Source organism: Myiozetetes cayanensis, unplaced genomic scaffold, assembly GCF_022539395.1.
Source record: "Myiozetetes cayanensis isolate MyiCay16 unplaced genomic scaffold, myiCay2020 scf33, whole genome shotgun sequence".
Classification (NCBI taxonomy): domain Eukaryota; kingdom Metazoa; phylum Chordata; class Aves; order Passeriformes; family Tyrannidae; genus Myiozetetes; species Myiozetetes cayanensis.
This window is the reverse complement of record NW_026087555.1, coordinates 2,018,948-2,032,332: the sequence shown is the minus strand read 5'-3', so window position 1 is coordinate 2,032,332 and position 13,385 is coordinate 2,018,948. Positions and strand designations below refer to the sequence as shown.

General features: G+C 38.4%; 1 protein-coding gene across 1 annotated transcript in view; it reads left to right on the top strand.

Moving 5' to 3' along the window:
- The window catches only part of ARHGAP10 (Rho GTPase activating protein 10), a 145,951-nt gene that overhangs the window by 116,549 nt on the left and 16,017 nt on the right, over positions 1-13,385 (top strand). Inside the window, exon 20 of the mRNA XM_050327363.1 lies at positions 7,141-7,303. Within this exon, the coding sequence (XP_050183320.1) occupies positions 7,141-7,303 (163 nt within the window). The remainder of the gene's footprint in view (positions 1-7,140; positions 7,304-13,385) is intronic.

The following is a 13,385-nucleotide window of genomic DNA, read 5'->3' as shown; positions in this document are numbered from 1 at the left end:
TCTGTCTAGTGCAGCTTCCTCCTTTTTCTGACGTATTTGAATCATTGTGGAGTTGGGAAAAACAATCTTTCTACAGGAAAGCTCCTTTGTACCCAAGATACACATGCTGGTACATGTGCAAATCTGAGAAATATATCAAAGTTGGTCTTTATCTAGGAAAAACTGTAGTCAACTCTAATAATTGTGGCAATTATTTTGTCTGAGAGAAAAAAATAGCTGGCGTAGAGATCTGATTCTTACTGTGTGTGCTCTTGCAGGCAGCACGAAACTGATGGGTATGTGGGCTGTCTGCTGTCCATTTGCTCCATGAAAGCTGCACTGGCTCCAGGCTGTATGAGGTTTGATGTCTAGATTTATGTAAGAACTGACTGCCTGCTAGGGCAGTGCTGCAGTGCAAACGATTTGCTACACATTGAGGGTAGTAATGGATACTTTTTGATAATGAAATGCAGTGATACAAGTTTATTTTTCTGAGCATTTACAAGAATCTGACCTCCAAAATACCCATTATTCAGGAGCAGTGAAATAACTCTCTTGTTTAGTTCTAGCATTATCTATGATTATTTTTTAACCAAATAATAGGTCCCTATTAGCTTTCAATCAGGATTTCACCTTGATTTGGAAATGTGTTTAAATAGAACAATTTATGTGGTCTGAAGGTGAGTAATAAACAATTGACCAGTTTCAGTGGTGTGTTAAAGTATGCAGTTTATTAATTTACTCAGGAGCAGATAACTTGGCTTTATTAATTCAGAAAACTTTAAAAATTGGAAGGAGTAGAAGAATGTCTGAGTTTACCTGGTGTTTAGTGTGATTACCACAGGATGAATTGCACTGTAAATAGCGAACAAAGGATGCAGCCCTGTATCTAGAAAAGGCTATTCTTGATTGCAGGGTCCTCTTATCACACTGACTGTCACAGAAAGCTTTCTCTAATGGAGTTACTCCTAGCTTTCCAGGAATGGCTGAATCCTTTCCAGAGTTGTTGGTATGTTGTTTCATGGGATCATTCAAGATTTATTAACTGTGTGAGGCAACTAAACTTTGGTTATGTTTTTCATGTCTGTTTTCTATGAATGCTGAAACTCTAGCACATGGAACTAAGTTCTTACTTGATAGATGATACTTATCTATGAGATTCCTATTGAAAACAAAACATAGTACATACCCACAAAATAACATAAAAGCAAAGCTACTTTCTACTTGGTTAAACTCCTGTATTATTGTGGGAGTTTAGCTATTTGTGGTGAACGAATGTTTGTTATCTCAGAGCTGGATGCAGCTGTGATGCTGATGGGGGAGGATGGGTGGCTGCACAGCAGTGCAGCTGCTGCTTCCCCACCTTGTGATGCAGAAATGTCAAGCTTGAAGGTGGTAATGGGGATTTTGCAGCATCTTTAATCTACTCTCCTCAGTAACTCTCTCCATCATCCCGTGTTTGACTGTGTCAAAGTGGAACTAGGCATGGGGTTTTATCCTCCTATTTTACCGTGATTTGTGTGTATGATGACCACTTCAAACCTGTATGACAGTTCTGTTCTGCCTATTCTGTGTATCTCAACAGAAACAGTCATATATTCCTCATTTACTCCGTAAACAGTCATTTTCATAAACTGTTTCATTCTCTGGCTACCCTTAAACTGTAGGTGTTAGTTGTAATGTTGATATTAAAGATTAGTCTTGCTTTTAACACTAAAGCATGTAACTCATTAGTTTACTTAAGCTGAAGTTGGAAGACAGCTCTGTCACCTAAGCAAGTCACTAAAAGTGTTAGCTCTCTGCTTTTCGTAGTTCTTATTACAAATGTTTTTTCTTATTTAGGATTCTCGGAGTAAAGTAAGGATCTGATTATTGACACTGCCAAAGTATTTCAGGGGTTTTTTTTATTTTTTCAACTTTGGATGCCAGCAAAAAATATTCTTAGACTAGCCAGATGGAAAAAGGAGAAAAAAAAAGGCAATGGGGAGGCATGTCATGTTCAGTTAGGTAAAAGCTGAGTTCACATTTCTGGTATGGAGGATCTGAGAGCCTTTACTATCTGAGGCTCATCCAGAAAAAAGGGAGAAGGAATTGAGGGTTACATATTTACCAGAGAAAAGCTGGATGAGGTAGGTCTTAGTCTATACATCTACTCACTTACTTTGTGGGGATTTGTCATTATGAGAAAGGGTGTCAAGAGGCAGAGAGGTGGGGAGGGAGAAAAGAGGTTTGGGTTAGAAACTGAATGGTAAGTAACACCAGCTAGACACAGCAGTAAATTGTTAGGATCAGCCTAAGCTATCTAATTTTCTAGATAGGGCTGGTCTGAACCACGAACAACCATAAAGGCAAAGCACAGGTATCTGTTGCAGAGGCACAGTGAAAGCTCAAAGGCTTGGATGAGTGTTGTGATTAGATCAGTGAAACAAGAAGATAATTTATATGACAGTTTAAAAGGGTTGGAGCAGTCAAAAAATTTAAATAGTATGCGAAAGGTGGTGAGAATGTGAAACAAGTTTTAACTCTCTTGAGAGTAAAATTGGATCTTACACCTATTTGCGTAGGATGGGGAGATGAATCGTAGAAGCAGCTTGATGGCAGCTCTAGAAGGATGGCCAAGCTGAAGGCACTCAGAGCCTTTCCACAAATATGAAGAAGAAAAGGTGAAGAGCTGATGGCTGGAGTGTTGACAAAGACTTGTGAGATGTCATACAGACTTACTGCTTTTACACTGAGAACCCTCATGTCCTTCATCTATTCTGGCACTCCTTGGCACCCAAAGATGAGTGCAACAGGAGAGAAAAAGGATTGACATTTTTAGAAGGAGAAGATGAAGGCACCAAGAGCACCAAACTGTATGCTCAAAAATAATGTAAATGAGATTTAAAGGAAATCACATCTTGCCTGTTTTATAATGTAAGAGCTCATTAGAATTCAAATGCTTAGAAAAGAATAGGCAGTTTCTGGAGTTCCTCTTCGAAAGGACCTGTCAGTCCAATGTGGCATTCAGCCTTTTCATAGCAGTAGGAAACCTGACAATACTGCTCACTGGAGAACAATGTTGGAGGTAAAGAGGAGTCAGAGGAGAGAAACAGTAAAAAAAATATTAGACTATCAATATTAGGAGTCCTGAATTCTGAGGTAAGATGAAACCCATAAAACTGGTTCAATTCTAGGAAAGTCCTTAACACACACTGTACCAAACAAAGCATGTAAAAACTTAAAAGGCTTTTTGATCTCCAGCAGTTTAAGACCTTTAGTGGCTATACAAAGCAACATACAGGAAAAGGGCAGGGGGATGAAAAGAAGAAATAGCTAGCAGTCACTGTATCTTACAAGTGTTGAAGAAGTGTTTGAGGGAACGTAGCCATGATAATCGATGTGGGATTTAAGATCAACAGGATCAAACAGAAACATTCACAGGTAGGCCTTTTTTTAGGTGAATACTTTGAATAATGCAAAGCCACCTAACTTGTCCTAAAAAAGCTCTCAGGTCAAGGGGTTGTATAGCTTGGCACTGTTAATTTTGAAAACATCTTGTAGCGTGCTGAAGAAGTGGAAAGAAACTGGAGGAATGCTAATGGAGTAGCAGTATTTAGAAAGTTAAATACAAATCCTTAATGATACATTTACACATGGGACAAAGTTAGGAGGAATTGCAAATAATGACAAAGGTAGTCAAGGAGGAGCTGTGTTCACATGCTAAGATGCACCCATTCAAATAAAATAAATGTGGTTGTATTGAGAAATAAATTTACAGATTTTAGAGGGAAGATGTAGCCCATAGCTACAGAATGGAGCACTATATCCTAAGAAATGGTGACTCTAAGTCTGTTGGTCATGGTGGGCAATCAGCTCATCATATTTAAAGCAATGGCAAAAAAAAATGCCAACCTTGGAAGTACAAAGAGGGGACTGATGAATAGGAGTAAGTGGTGGAACTTAGAGCTTAATGTGATTCTGGTGGGACCACAATAAAAAAAAGCATAGAATCACATCTGATGTGTGCTCTTCAGAAAAAATACTGGGAAATTGTAGCAGGTTTATAGAACAGGTGCATGATTCCAAAGCTGTAAAAATCCCTTGCAGGATTCATTGTTAAACTTAAAAAGGAGATCGTTTTGTTAAACTTAAAAAGGATCTCCTTAAAAAGGAGATCATTTAAATACCTTTGCAGAACACAAAAACTGGATATGAGAGATAATATAATAATTAACAATGCATATTACATGGGTCATGGCTGAAAATAAAGCCTAACAAAGTGAAGATAATTATTGGCAAGTATATTAATTAGCAGCCAATTGATTCTCCGTTCCTTTTATCATCTGAAGTCTGAAGACAATGACTCTTTGGAAGATGTAGTTTGGCCCAACATGAGATGATTAATCAAAAGCAGGTTATTAAGCATAATAAAGAGATAATGAGACACAGTTCTATGGCCTCTGCCATGAACAGGTGTTACTATAATTCCTGAAGTTAGTAGAACTTTTGGCACCAACATAAAGGATGAAATCTTTGTACTGTTGAAATCATAGCAATGACCTGTGTTTCCAAGACTAAGAATTTTGAGCATATATTGTTTTTAATCATAAAAATGTGCTAGATGGTCATTAGTCATCTGTTTTTCAGTTATACACAATTGCCTCTTCCTCAATAAAAATATTGTTTTCCTTTACGAAAGGAGATAATTGAAGAAATCAGAAACGTGAAGTGTCTTTGTACATGTTTTTAGAGTGTGTTTAGAATTTAGCAGGCATTTTCCTGTTTAAATAGCTGATTTGTTTTTAGCGTTGTAAACTCAGTCTTGAGAGTGCAACACAGTACAGACTGTGAGAAAACACTGGCTCAGGAAGGAAGAAGTAAAATTTGAGGAAAGATTTAACGCACAGTTTAATTTATGATAATGTCAGATGTAATTGCCTGTATACTACAGTCTCCAACATTGACTCTGCTGTGCCTGACTGAAGTGTTTAGTATTTTTTTTACCTTTTCTATGTGTTCTGAGAAACAATTCAACAGAAAATCCACTGCTTTCTGTAGGGAGGTGCAGTGAGTTGGTCATGTTCATAATATTAATGAACAGATTAATACCCCTTTCTTCTGTGTTGTAGTGGTGCTAAGTGAATGGCTGTGGTAAATGTGGCCTTCTGGTACAGTGTATGTAGTTTGATGGTCTAGGTTGTGTTAATACTACTACTTGGAAAAGAAGCTATGATGAATTAAAAGGACTTAAGTCTAGTTCTAAGGAATTTGTGAAGTAAGGTTGCAGTATCACTGTCTAATCTCTCAGATGTTTATCATTGTGACACATCTGCAAATGAGATGTAATTAATTAGTTTTTACCTGACACTCCTACAATTCTCATGTCATGTCATGTAAATGTGAACAGCAGCGTCGTGTCCTGGGTGCAGTGGGGAGGTGTGAGTTGAGCAGGATTGGGCCACCGTGAGAGTGACTCACTTTCCCAGGTTAACATTCTCCTCCTCAGAGCTGATCACACTTTGTTACTATGGGCTAATTTAGATCCTTAAATTAGCAGCTGCTTAGGGAGAAATTTCCAGATGATGACTTTTGTCATTTCACTGTTTTTAGTTGTATGTCATTTTACTCTCCAGGGAAGTTGTTCTCTGAGAACTGCTGGGAGGGGGTGAGTTCGAGATGGCTGGGGAAGCAGTAGAGTACTTTACTAATTTTCTGCTTTTGAAGCAGAAGGAATTGAGCTGGTTGAGGCAGTAATAAAGTTGTGAGAAGGATTTTTATCCAGTGAGGTTGGCTTTTCATTGTCTGTGTCTTTTTACTGTTACACTTTTAATTAATAAAAAGAAATAAATTAAAGAATTCAATGCAACAATACTGCTTACCTTGATGGAGTAGAATTAAGCTCAATTTTTCATTGAGTAAATGCTAATTCATTTAGAATTGGAAAGTAACGTTGTACAGGACTTCATCTTGTATATTACTGTACATAGGAGATACAGGTTGTGAAGCAAGCACAATACTTTAACAGCTTGTAATCATATTATTGTGATGTATTAGCACTTGGCTGTTCATTTTTTTCCCCAAAGCTTTTGTCCCTAAGAAAGTAGAACTCTTTTACAAAGACTGTGGCTTCAGTGATATCTAATTCACTCTGCACTTTTGTGATGATGTCATTTGGCAGGCCTGTGGGCCATGGTCACGAGTGCTAATGGGAGTAGGATGGCCAGAGGAAAGGATGCAGGGAACCCTAAAGAGTATCTGGAAATGACCCTTATAACAGTTAAATATTAATATTTTGAAAGCAACCACAGGCCCCATTTGAGGCTGCTGGCTTCTCTGTCCGGATACTTTATTGTTTGCAAACATCCTCATTTTGTACACCTCTTTTAGAGCTTACAAGACATTTAAATGAAGGTTTGGAAGAGAAAAGCTGTGAGGGTGAAGGTTAGACTTTCAGTGGAGAATGTGCTGTTTGTCTAGTTGTGTCAGCATGGTTTGCAGTGAGTGCTGTGACACACTGGTAACTTTATCTTACTGTCCTTGGGATAGGAATGGTGTTCCTTTAATGTTTTCTCAATCAATCATATCTGAATGGTGATATTCTAAGAGTAGCCTGTGAAAATGCATAGTAGATCAAAATACAATGACTTCCCTGAAAAGTAACACCATTAAAAAGGTGTAACATTCTTGGATATTGTGTATTTGTTAGAAATCTCCTGCTTATTCTGACCTTTCTAAATGTCAATTTTTCATGTTTGGTAAGACTGTGCTTGTAGTACTTGGGAGCAATCCTCAAATGGGTATTACGTTATCTTTAGAGACTGTGTTTTTAGAGAGACAAGCAAATGTGTATAGCCTAAACTATTTTCTTATCTGAAGTGATACTTTGTCTAAAAATATCCCCCCAAAATTTAGCATTTCATTCACAGAAAACACATGCTGCAGAGAGCACTGGAAATACATTGTGTTGTGAAGATAGCCTGGTGATAAAAATGGGGGAAATTGTGCAGCGATACCTTTTGGGAAAATACTGAGAGATTGCTTGTCCTCCAAAATATCTGGTGAAGATGGGACAATAAGGTTTCTTCTCATATATATTTCAGGACATTATCACCAAAGCAGATGCTTTGGCTCATGATAAGATTCTCTGAGTATCCTTCTGACTTGTGCTCTCTCTTTTAGTTGACAGTCACAACTCTCCCAGAGAAGACACCCCAACTGGGAGCATAGATTCTCTTTCTTCCCAGTCTCCAACACCTGCCTTCTCTAGTAGCCCCCCTGGGCTCTTGGATGGAAATCACCTTATCATGGACAGTGGAGATCTTGCAGGCTGGACAACAAATCTGTAAGTAACCTGAATATTAAGTAACAGTTTTTCCACTAGAAAGATCGTGCATATGAAACACCTTTTCCTTTTCAATTTGGTGATGAGTGAATATTGGAAATTGCATATAATTGTGTTTGTTTTCTTCAGCTGCAAAAAGAGACATGTTTATATGTTGACGTGGAGCCTTAGAGGCTGCTTGAATGCTTGTGGAAAAGAAATGTTATTTTTCTACTGAAACCTAGTTCATTTTCCTGTAACCTGTTATAAAATTTTAAATGTTATTTATTAAAACAAAGAATATTTAAGTTATTCTCTGTGTGATGTATTACTCTAGTTTTATTTCAAGACAGTGTTAAGCTACACTTAGATGCCATGCTATTAAGGTTATGGGTCAAATTTTGAGTTTGGACAAACACTGTAATAAGTGTGTGCTCAGATACTGTTGTCTAAGAACATTATCTTTGTTAATCTCTTCTTAACAAATTAAAGGTTTTCCAATGACAGTGCAGTCTGTCTCTTTCAGTAGATTCTGTGCATGTTCAGTTTTTGAGCATGACTTCAATTTAGCAAAAACTGACGTGGAAATATTAGTCCTCTCTCTGTAATACAAATTTTTGATACACAAAAAACTGACCATAACTTGTTTTTAAATCAGAGTTGAATTGAATTTTCTGATTTGCTATTCATACAAACTTTAACCAATATCAAGACAAAGTTTTCCAGCCTTCAGTGCCAAGAAGAGTTGAAGGAGCAAGTCTGGAGAAAAGATCTGTTACAAATATTTTCCATAATGGCATTCTGAGTATCCTGCTCTTCTGATGAAACAAGTGTGTAAAATATATGTGTAGATGTATGTAACACATGAGAATATATAGATAGTCATATAATGGGTTTATATTTCTAAAAGCACACACAATTAACTAGTGATTAGACTACTTATTAAGTAGAACAGTTTTTTTCCTTGTATATATTGAAATAATTCCAGATTTATAGGTGTTGTACATAAATGTTGTTTCTTCAGTAGAAGTCTGAAGTTACTCTTTCCTTATCCTCCTGTGCTATCCTCTAGAATTGGGTGTAATCAGCAATAAGCTTTATTTGACATAGAGAGCTGCATGTGTGGAAAAGATTCTGCAACTGGTATAAAACTAGACTGTTGGTAAAAGCAAGTATAGCTAATTAAGGAACACAGGGTTAGCAGAACACTGATGTCACTTTAGAGAATAAAAGAAGTTTTGATTTTATCCAGAGAATTTGGGAACTCCAAGTATTTGAAGAAACATTACATTGTTTTGCATTTGTTGATTTTCATAAAAAATTACACTGTACTGCTGTTTTGGAAATTTTTCTTGATGGCTTGAGGTTTTCTGCTCAGTTGGAAACAGTACTTAGAGTTCTGTTTGGAAGGAATAAAAAGGTGCATGGTATGTGCATTTAGATTATTTGTCAAAAGTAGTTTCTTTCTTCCATTTGCTTGTCTGTGAAGTTTGCTTAGGAATTACCTCTGTAACAAGCCTAGACAGTGACAGAGAATAGTCTGTGAATGTTACATTCTTTCTTTCCTCTACTTTCTCACCCCAAATTGGCTTCTCTTCCCTTCTAATTCTGATGACTGAGAGGGCCTTGCCTTAACAAATAAAAACCAAACCCAAACCACAACCTGGAACAACCCCTGTGTATTGATGGCAGAGAAATGGAGAATGTACCTGTGGTACCTGAGCAATCATTATGCATCAGGGGGTCCCGTGGGCAAGGGAAGGCTGTGACTGAGTAGACCTCATATAGCTCTGGTAGCCCTCACTGCTCCAGGAAATGCAGCAGTGGCTGTTGAACTCTGCTCATAGATTCTCACAAATTGGACTATCCCAGAGTTAGGTGGAGAACAATCCTTTGTTTTGTGCAGGATTTCAACATGTTTTGCGTTTTGTGCCAAACTGGAAAAAAATCAATTCCTAAAGTCTCGGTATCCTCTCTAAAATAGTATTGCAGGTCTTCACTGAAATATATAGCAAATGCCATACTGAGTGTAGGGGAAATGGAAATATACAGGAGGATCCGGTTTCTCAAGTTTCTGCTGATGTTTATAACACATGGGTGTTACTCTTGTCAGAGATCAATCACTATGGAGTTATGCAGTCAACAAGGTGATGGTGACTTCTTTGTGGTAAAAGAGTTTCTTGCATTGTTTCCTGGGGGAGGGATGTTGCATTGTGGGTCAAGATGTGTCAGATATTCCAAGGCTCGTTTATACCAGTAGTTTGCTTTAAACAAGAGTACATGATGGATAGCAAGAACACTTTTTGTGGTATTTGTTTCCAAGAAAGGAAAAGCTTGCTTTTTCCGGAATGATAGCTGTTGTCACCATGATGTTTCCTGGCAGAGTTTTTTGTGATGCGTGCCCTTTCGTTGTCCCACCTTTGAAAACAAAAGGAGCTACAGCTTCCAGCATGGCGAGATGAGCATAAAATGAAGGCAAATACACCCTCACCTCCTCACTGGCACTCGGAGGGGACCACATGGCCAGAGTGGCAAAAGAAGCTAAGAGGGGAAAAGGGCTAAACCACCAATCTGAAATATCTCACAAAGCCCTGACTGCTCAATTGTCATATCAGTATTTAAAGATGTGCTGTGCATACGGTGTAACTCGAAGGTGATGTTTCACATATGTGTCATTTTGAAGCCCCGTTAAGCTGTTGGTTTTCATGTCTATAAGTGTGTGTCTGCCTGATGCTAGATTTTCTTTGAAAGATCTGTGTGGATCAGACATATGTCCTGTGTTGTCATGTACTGCTGTAGGGGTGAGTAGAGAGTTGGGTGTTGGTTGGCTCTCATTGCCCAGGGCAAGGGTGGTTCTCAGTGGAGACCTGAGTTTGCTGCTTTAAGTCTGTTTTGCACCCTAAACTTTTTTTTAACCTTTTTCCTGAAGTTATTTTTAACCTCACGCTTCCATCTAGAGCCAAATACTAAAAATAAATATGCTTTACTTTTGCATACACTCTATGGCAGAACATAAAGAGCTTTTCTTCCTCTGTCAGTCACAAAGTTACAGAGTAGTTTCTGTAGGTGCAAGATTCAAGCCCCAAATAGCCTAGGATGGACAAATTACCATTTCTAGTTGGTGAAGCACTGTGTCACAAACATAGACTGTTTGAAAAACCCTTCTATTCAAGAATGCTTAGCACAAGCTGATTTCAGACATAAACTGATAATTATAGTTGTGAGCTGCATAGAGTATTGCTCCCTTGTCGGGCTCTCCACTAGTGTGGGCACTTTTTCCTTTTAAGGTAGAGCAGCAATGACAATCTCAATGTTAACCAAAGCATTTACATTCTTTCTTTTTCCTCTCTGATGTAAGTGCCCATACAGACTCTGTCGTACTCAGCTTCTGGTTTCTCTATTCCATTTGCCCAAAAAGTAAATAAATCTACCACATCTTTTTTTCAAGAGGCTTGATAGCTTTTGGTGGAGGATGTGACCCTGACATTACTTTCTGCCTTCCTGACTGGCACTGAAAAACATGCACCTTAGTCACTTAGATTTTTATTCCTATGGTATACAAAACTCAACTTTTTAATAATTCAAAATATGTAGTTTCCAAAGAGGAGTTCAGGATTTCAGATACGAAGAAGCTGAATAGCCTTTCTAAGCTAGTCCCCAAACTGTTTTGATAATGGTGATGGTGTTGGATTTGGAGATATGTATTAGAAGGGGTTATGGATAGCTCTTAAATTGCATTTGAACTATGGAGCAATAGTCAATCTTCCCTTTTACATGCAGTTGAAACTCAGTGATACATGGTTTGACTTTCACCCTATTATATTATGGGTTTTCACATGCAAAAGGTAACAGTGATAGTGAAACTAGATATAAACATCACTGTCTAATAAATATATCTAAGTAAGTAAAGATACAGGTGAGTTTAAGTCTGTAAAAGACAACATTTTTTTTCCATTGAAGTCCTCTAATAGTGAAGTAGGTGGTAGTGCAGGTGATGGAGCATCAGACGTGGAGTCACATAATAAAATTAAAAAAAGGGCAAGGGAAACTTTTTAGCAGCCGTTGTGGTTTGATTACAGAATTTACTTACAGAACCATTTATTGACATGAGGTCTGTCTTACTTAACCTTTCCCAGAGTACTGGCTATAATGGCAGCTCACCTCCAAAGGATTAGGGCAGGTTTCCCTTATTGCAATGACTGATTCATCAAAGGGTGGATTACAAGTCATGTCCTAAAATACTATGGGGTGCCTTAGGTCTGTTTTCACTCGACCTCAGAATGAACCAAAAAAACCTGAACACTTGGTATTCCCTAGACTCGGTAAGTGCTGTAATCAATCTTTCTGTGGACCTCTTTCTGATAAGGAAAGATTTGTTACTGTAACTGGCTCCTTATTGTCACGAGATTTCTTTGTGCTTTTACAGTACAATGCCCTATGCCGGGGCTTATCTACAGACCTCACAGTGCTGGGTTTTCAGAACTGGGCCAGAGTCTTCTTTTTTGTTTGGAAGTCCTCTACATTATCTGCACGATCACTTTTTCATTCAGATCATGAAAACTAATATCTTGTTCCTCAGCTGGAGAGTTTATTTTTTGGATCTGAGACTGCAGGGTCTCTGGGTTTCCCAGAGAGGTGGAACATGGTGACTTCTGGTGGTTGTTCTGGGTGGAGGTACGATGCAGGATGTGGAGTAGCCTTCCTCAAGATGAGTATCTGTTTACCTTGCCTGTTGTTCTTTCCCTCTCTAAGCCTTTGGGATTTTGCAATTGGAGGGGATGGAAAGCATTCCTGTCCCTCAAAGCTTTTCACTGAGTGTGTGTATGAGTGTGTGTGGGTGGGTGCACGGCTGTTAAAGCAATTACATTTCTGGGCTAAGAATAGTAAGATTCATAGTTTCCAAACTGAATCTCACCTTGGATGATGCTACTGGAGCATGCAAGATACAGTCCTGACAGCCCAAATGCTGAAGGTGCTCAAAGGCCAGAGGTAAAATAGAAGCACCAATGTAAATGGCTTTTCAGGAACATGCAAGGGGCCAGCGGCAGATGAAGTGATCCAGCCTTTCTTTAATTTCTTATGCATTTTTCTTTATTGGTTTTCCTGATACTAAAATATTCTATTACCCAACTCAATGGTATATAAGTGCTAGACAATGAGCATCGTTTTTGGGTTTTTAATATCCACAGAGGCTTTCAAAATGGTGATGAGAGCTGTGCTATGCAGCATCCTGAGTGCTTTCAGGGTCTTTGTGACCAGGCTGGGAAGAAGCTACTCATTCTTCATGAAATTTCAAGCTGTTCAAATTCCTGGTGAGCACACTGATGTTAAAAGAGCCATCAGATGGCAAGGGAGGGCAGAGACAGTGGTGCTCTGAACATAACAGAACCCTTGGACATAGTTATTAATTTTGTTTGACTGCTGAATGAACTCCCATCAGCCCTGTTGTATCCACATCAGTAGACTGCATATATAGTCTCCTTAAAATTGTAGTAGTTTCTTTTGTACTTTCTGGCAGTGGTGTGAATTTGCAACTTTACATAAATGATGAGTGACTTCACTTTCGGTGTCTTGAAAACTTTTTATAATATCTAGTGTCATCATCCTATTTTATTAAGAGAAGGTGCTTTAACAGCTGTTCGGTCATTGTGCTTATTTTGCAGTTTGTTTTTGTTTCAGCTGCCACCTCTTCAGTGACTCAGCAGTTTGAGAGCAGGGTTTAGCGGAGCAGGCACTTCTTTTTGTACCCTTTTGTTATGCAAGCAGAGCAAGAGCCCTCATTTTGCAGCTCCTTTGAAACAGGCATAATGTAACTTAATCATGTGGTTCATACAAAATAGTCCTTGCCATCTCCTTGTCTTCCAGTGGGCTTGACAGCAGCACTGCTGTGTGAGCACAGGGTAAGTCGTGTGTGTGCTCAGGGCAGGGAAAGATGTGGATTCAACCACTGTAATGAGCAAAAGTTTCTTTTTTTTTATTTCTCTCTTTTTCTTTTATTTTCTTTGCATGATTCCAGGGAAAACAGCCCTTTTCTTTTTTTTTTTTTTTCCTTAAAGGGAACAGCAGTGTGCTATAAACTCTATTATAGATGTGCATACTTCAC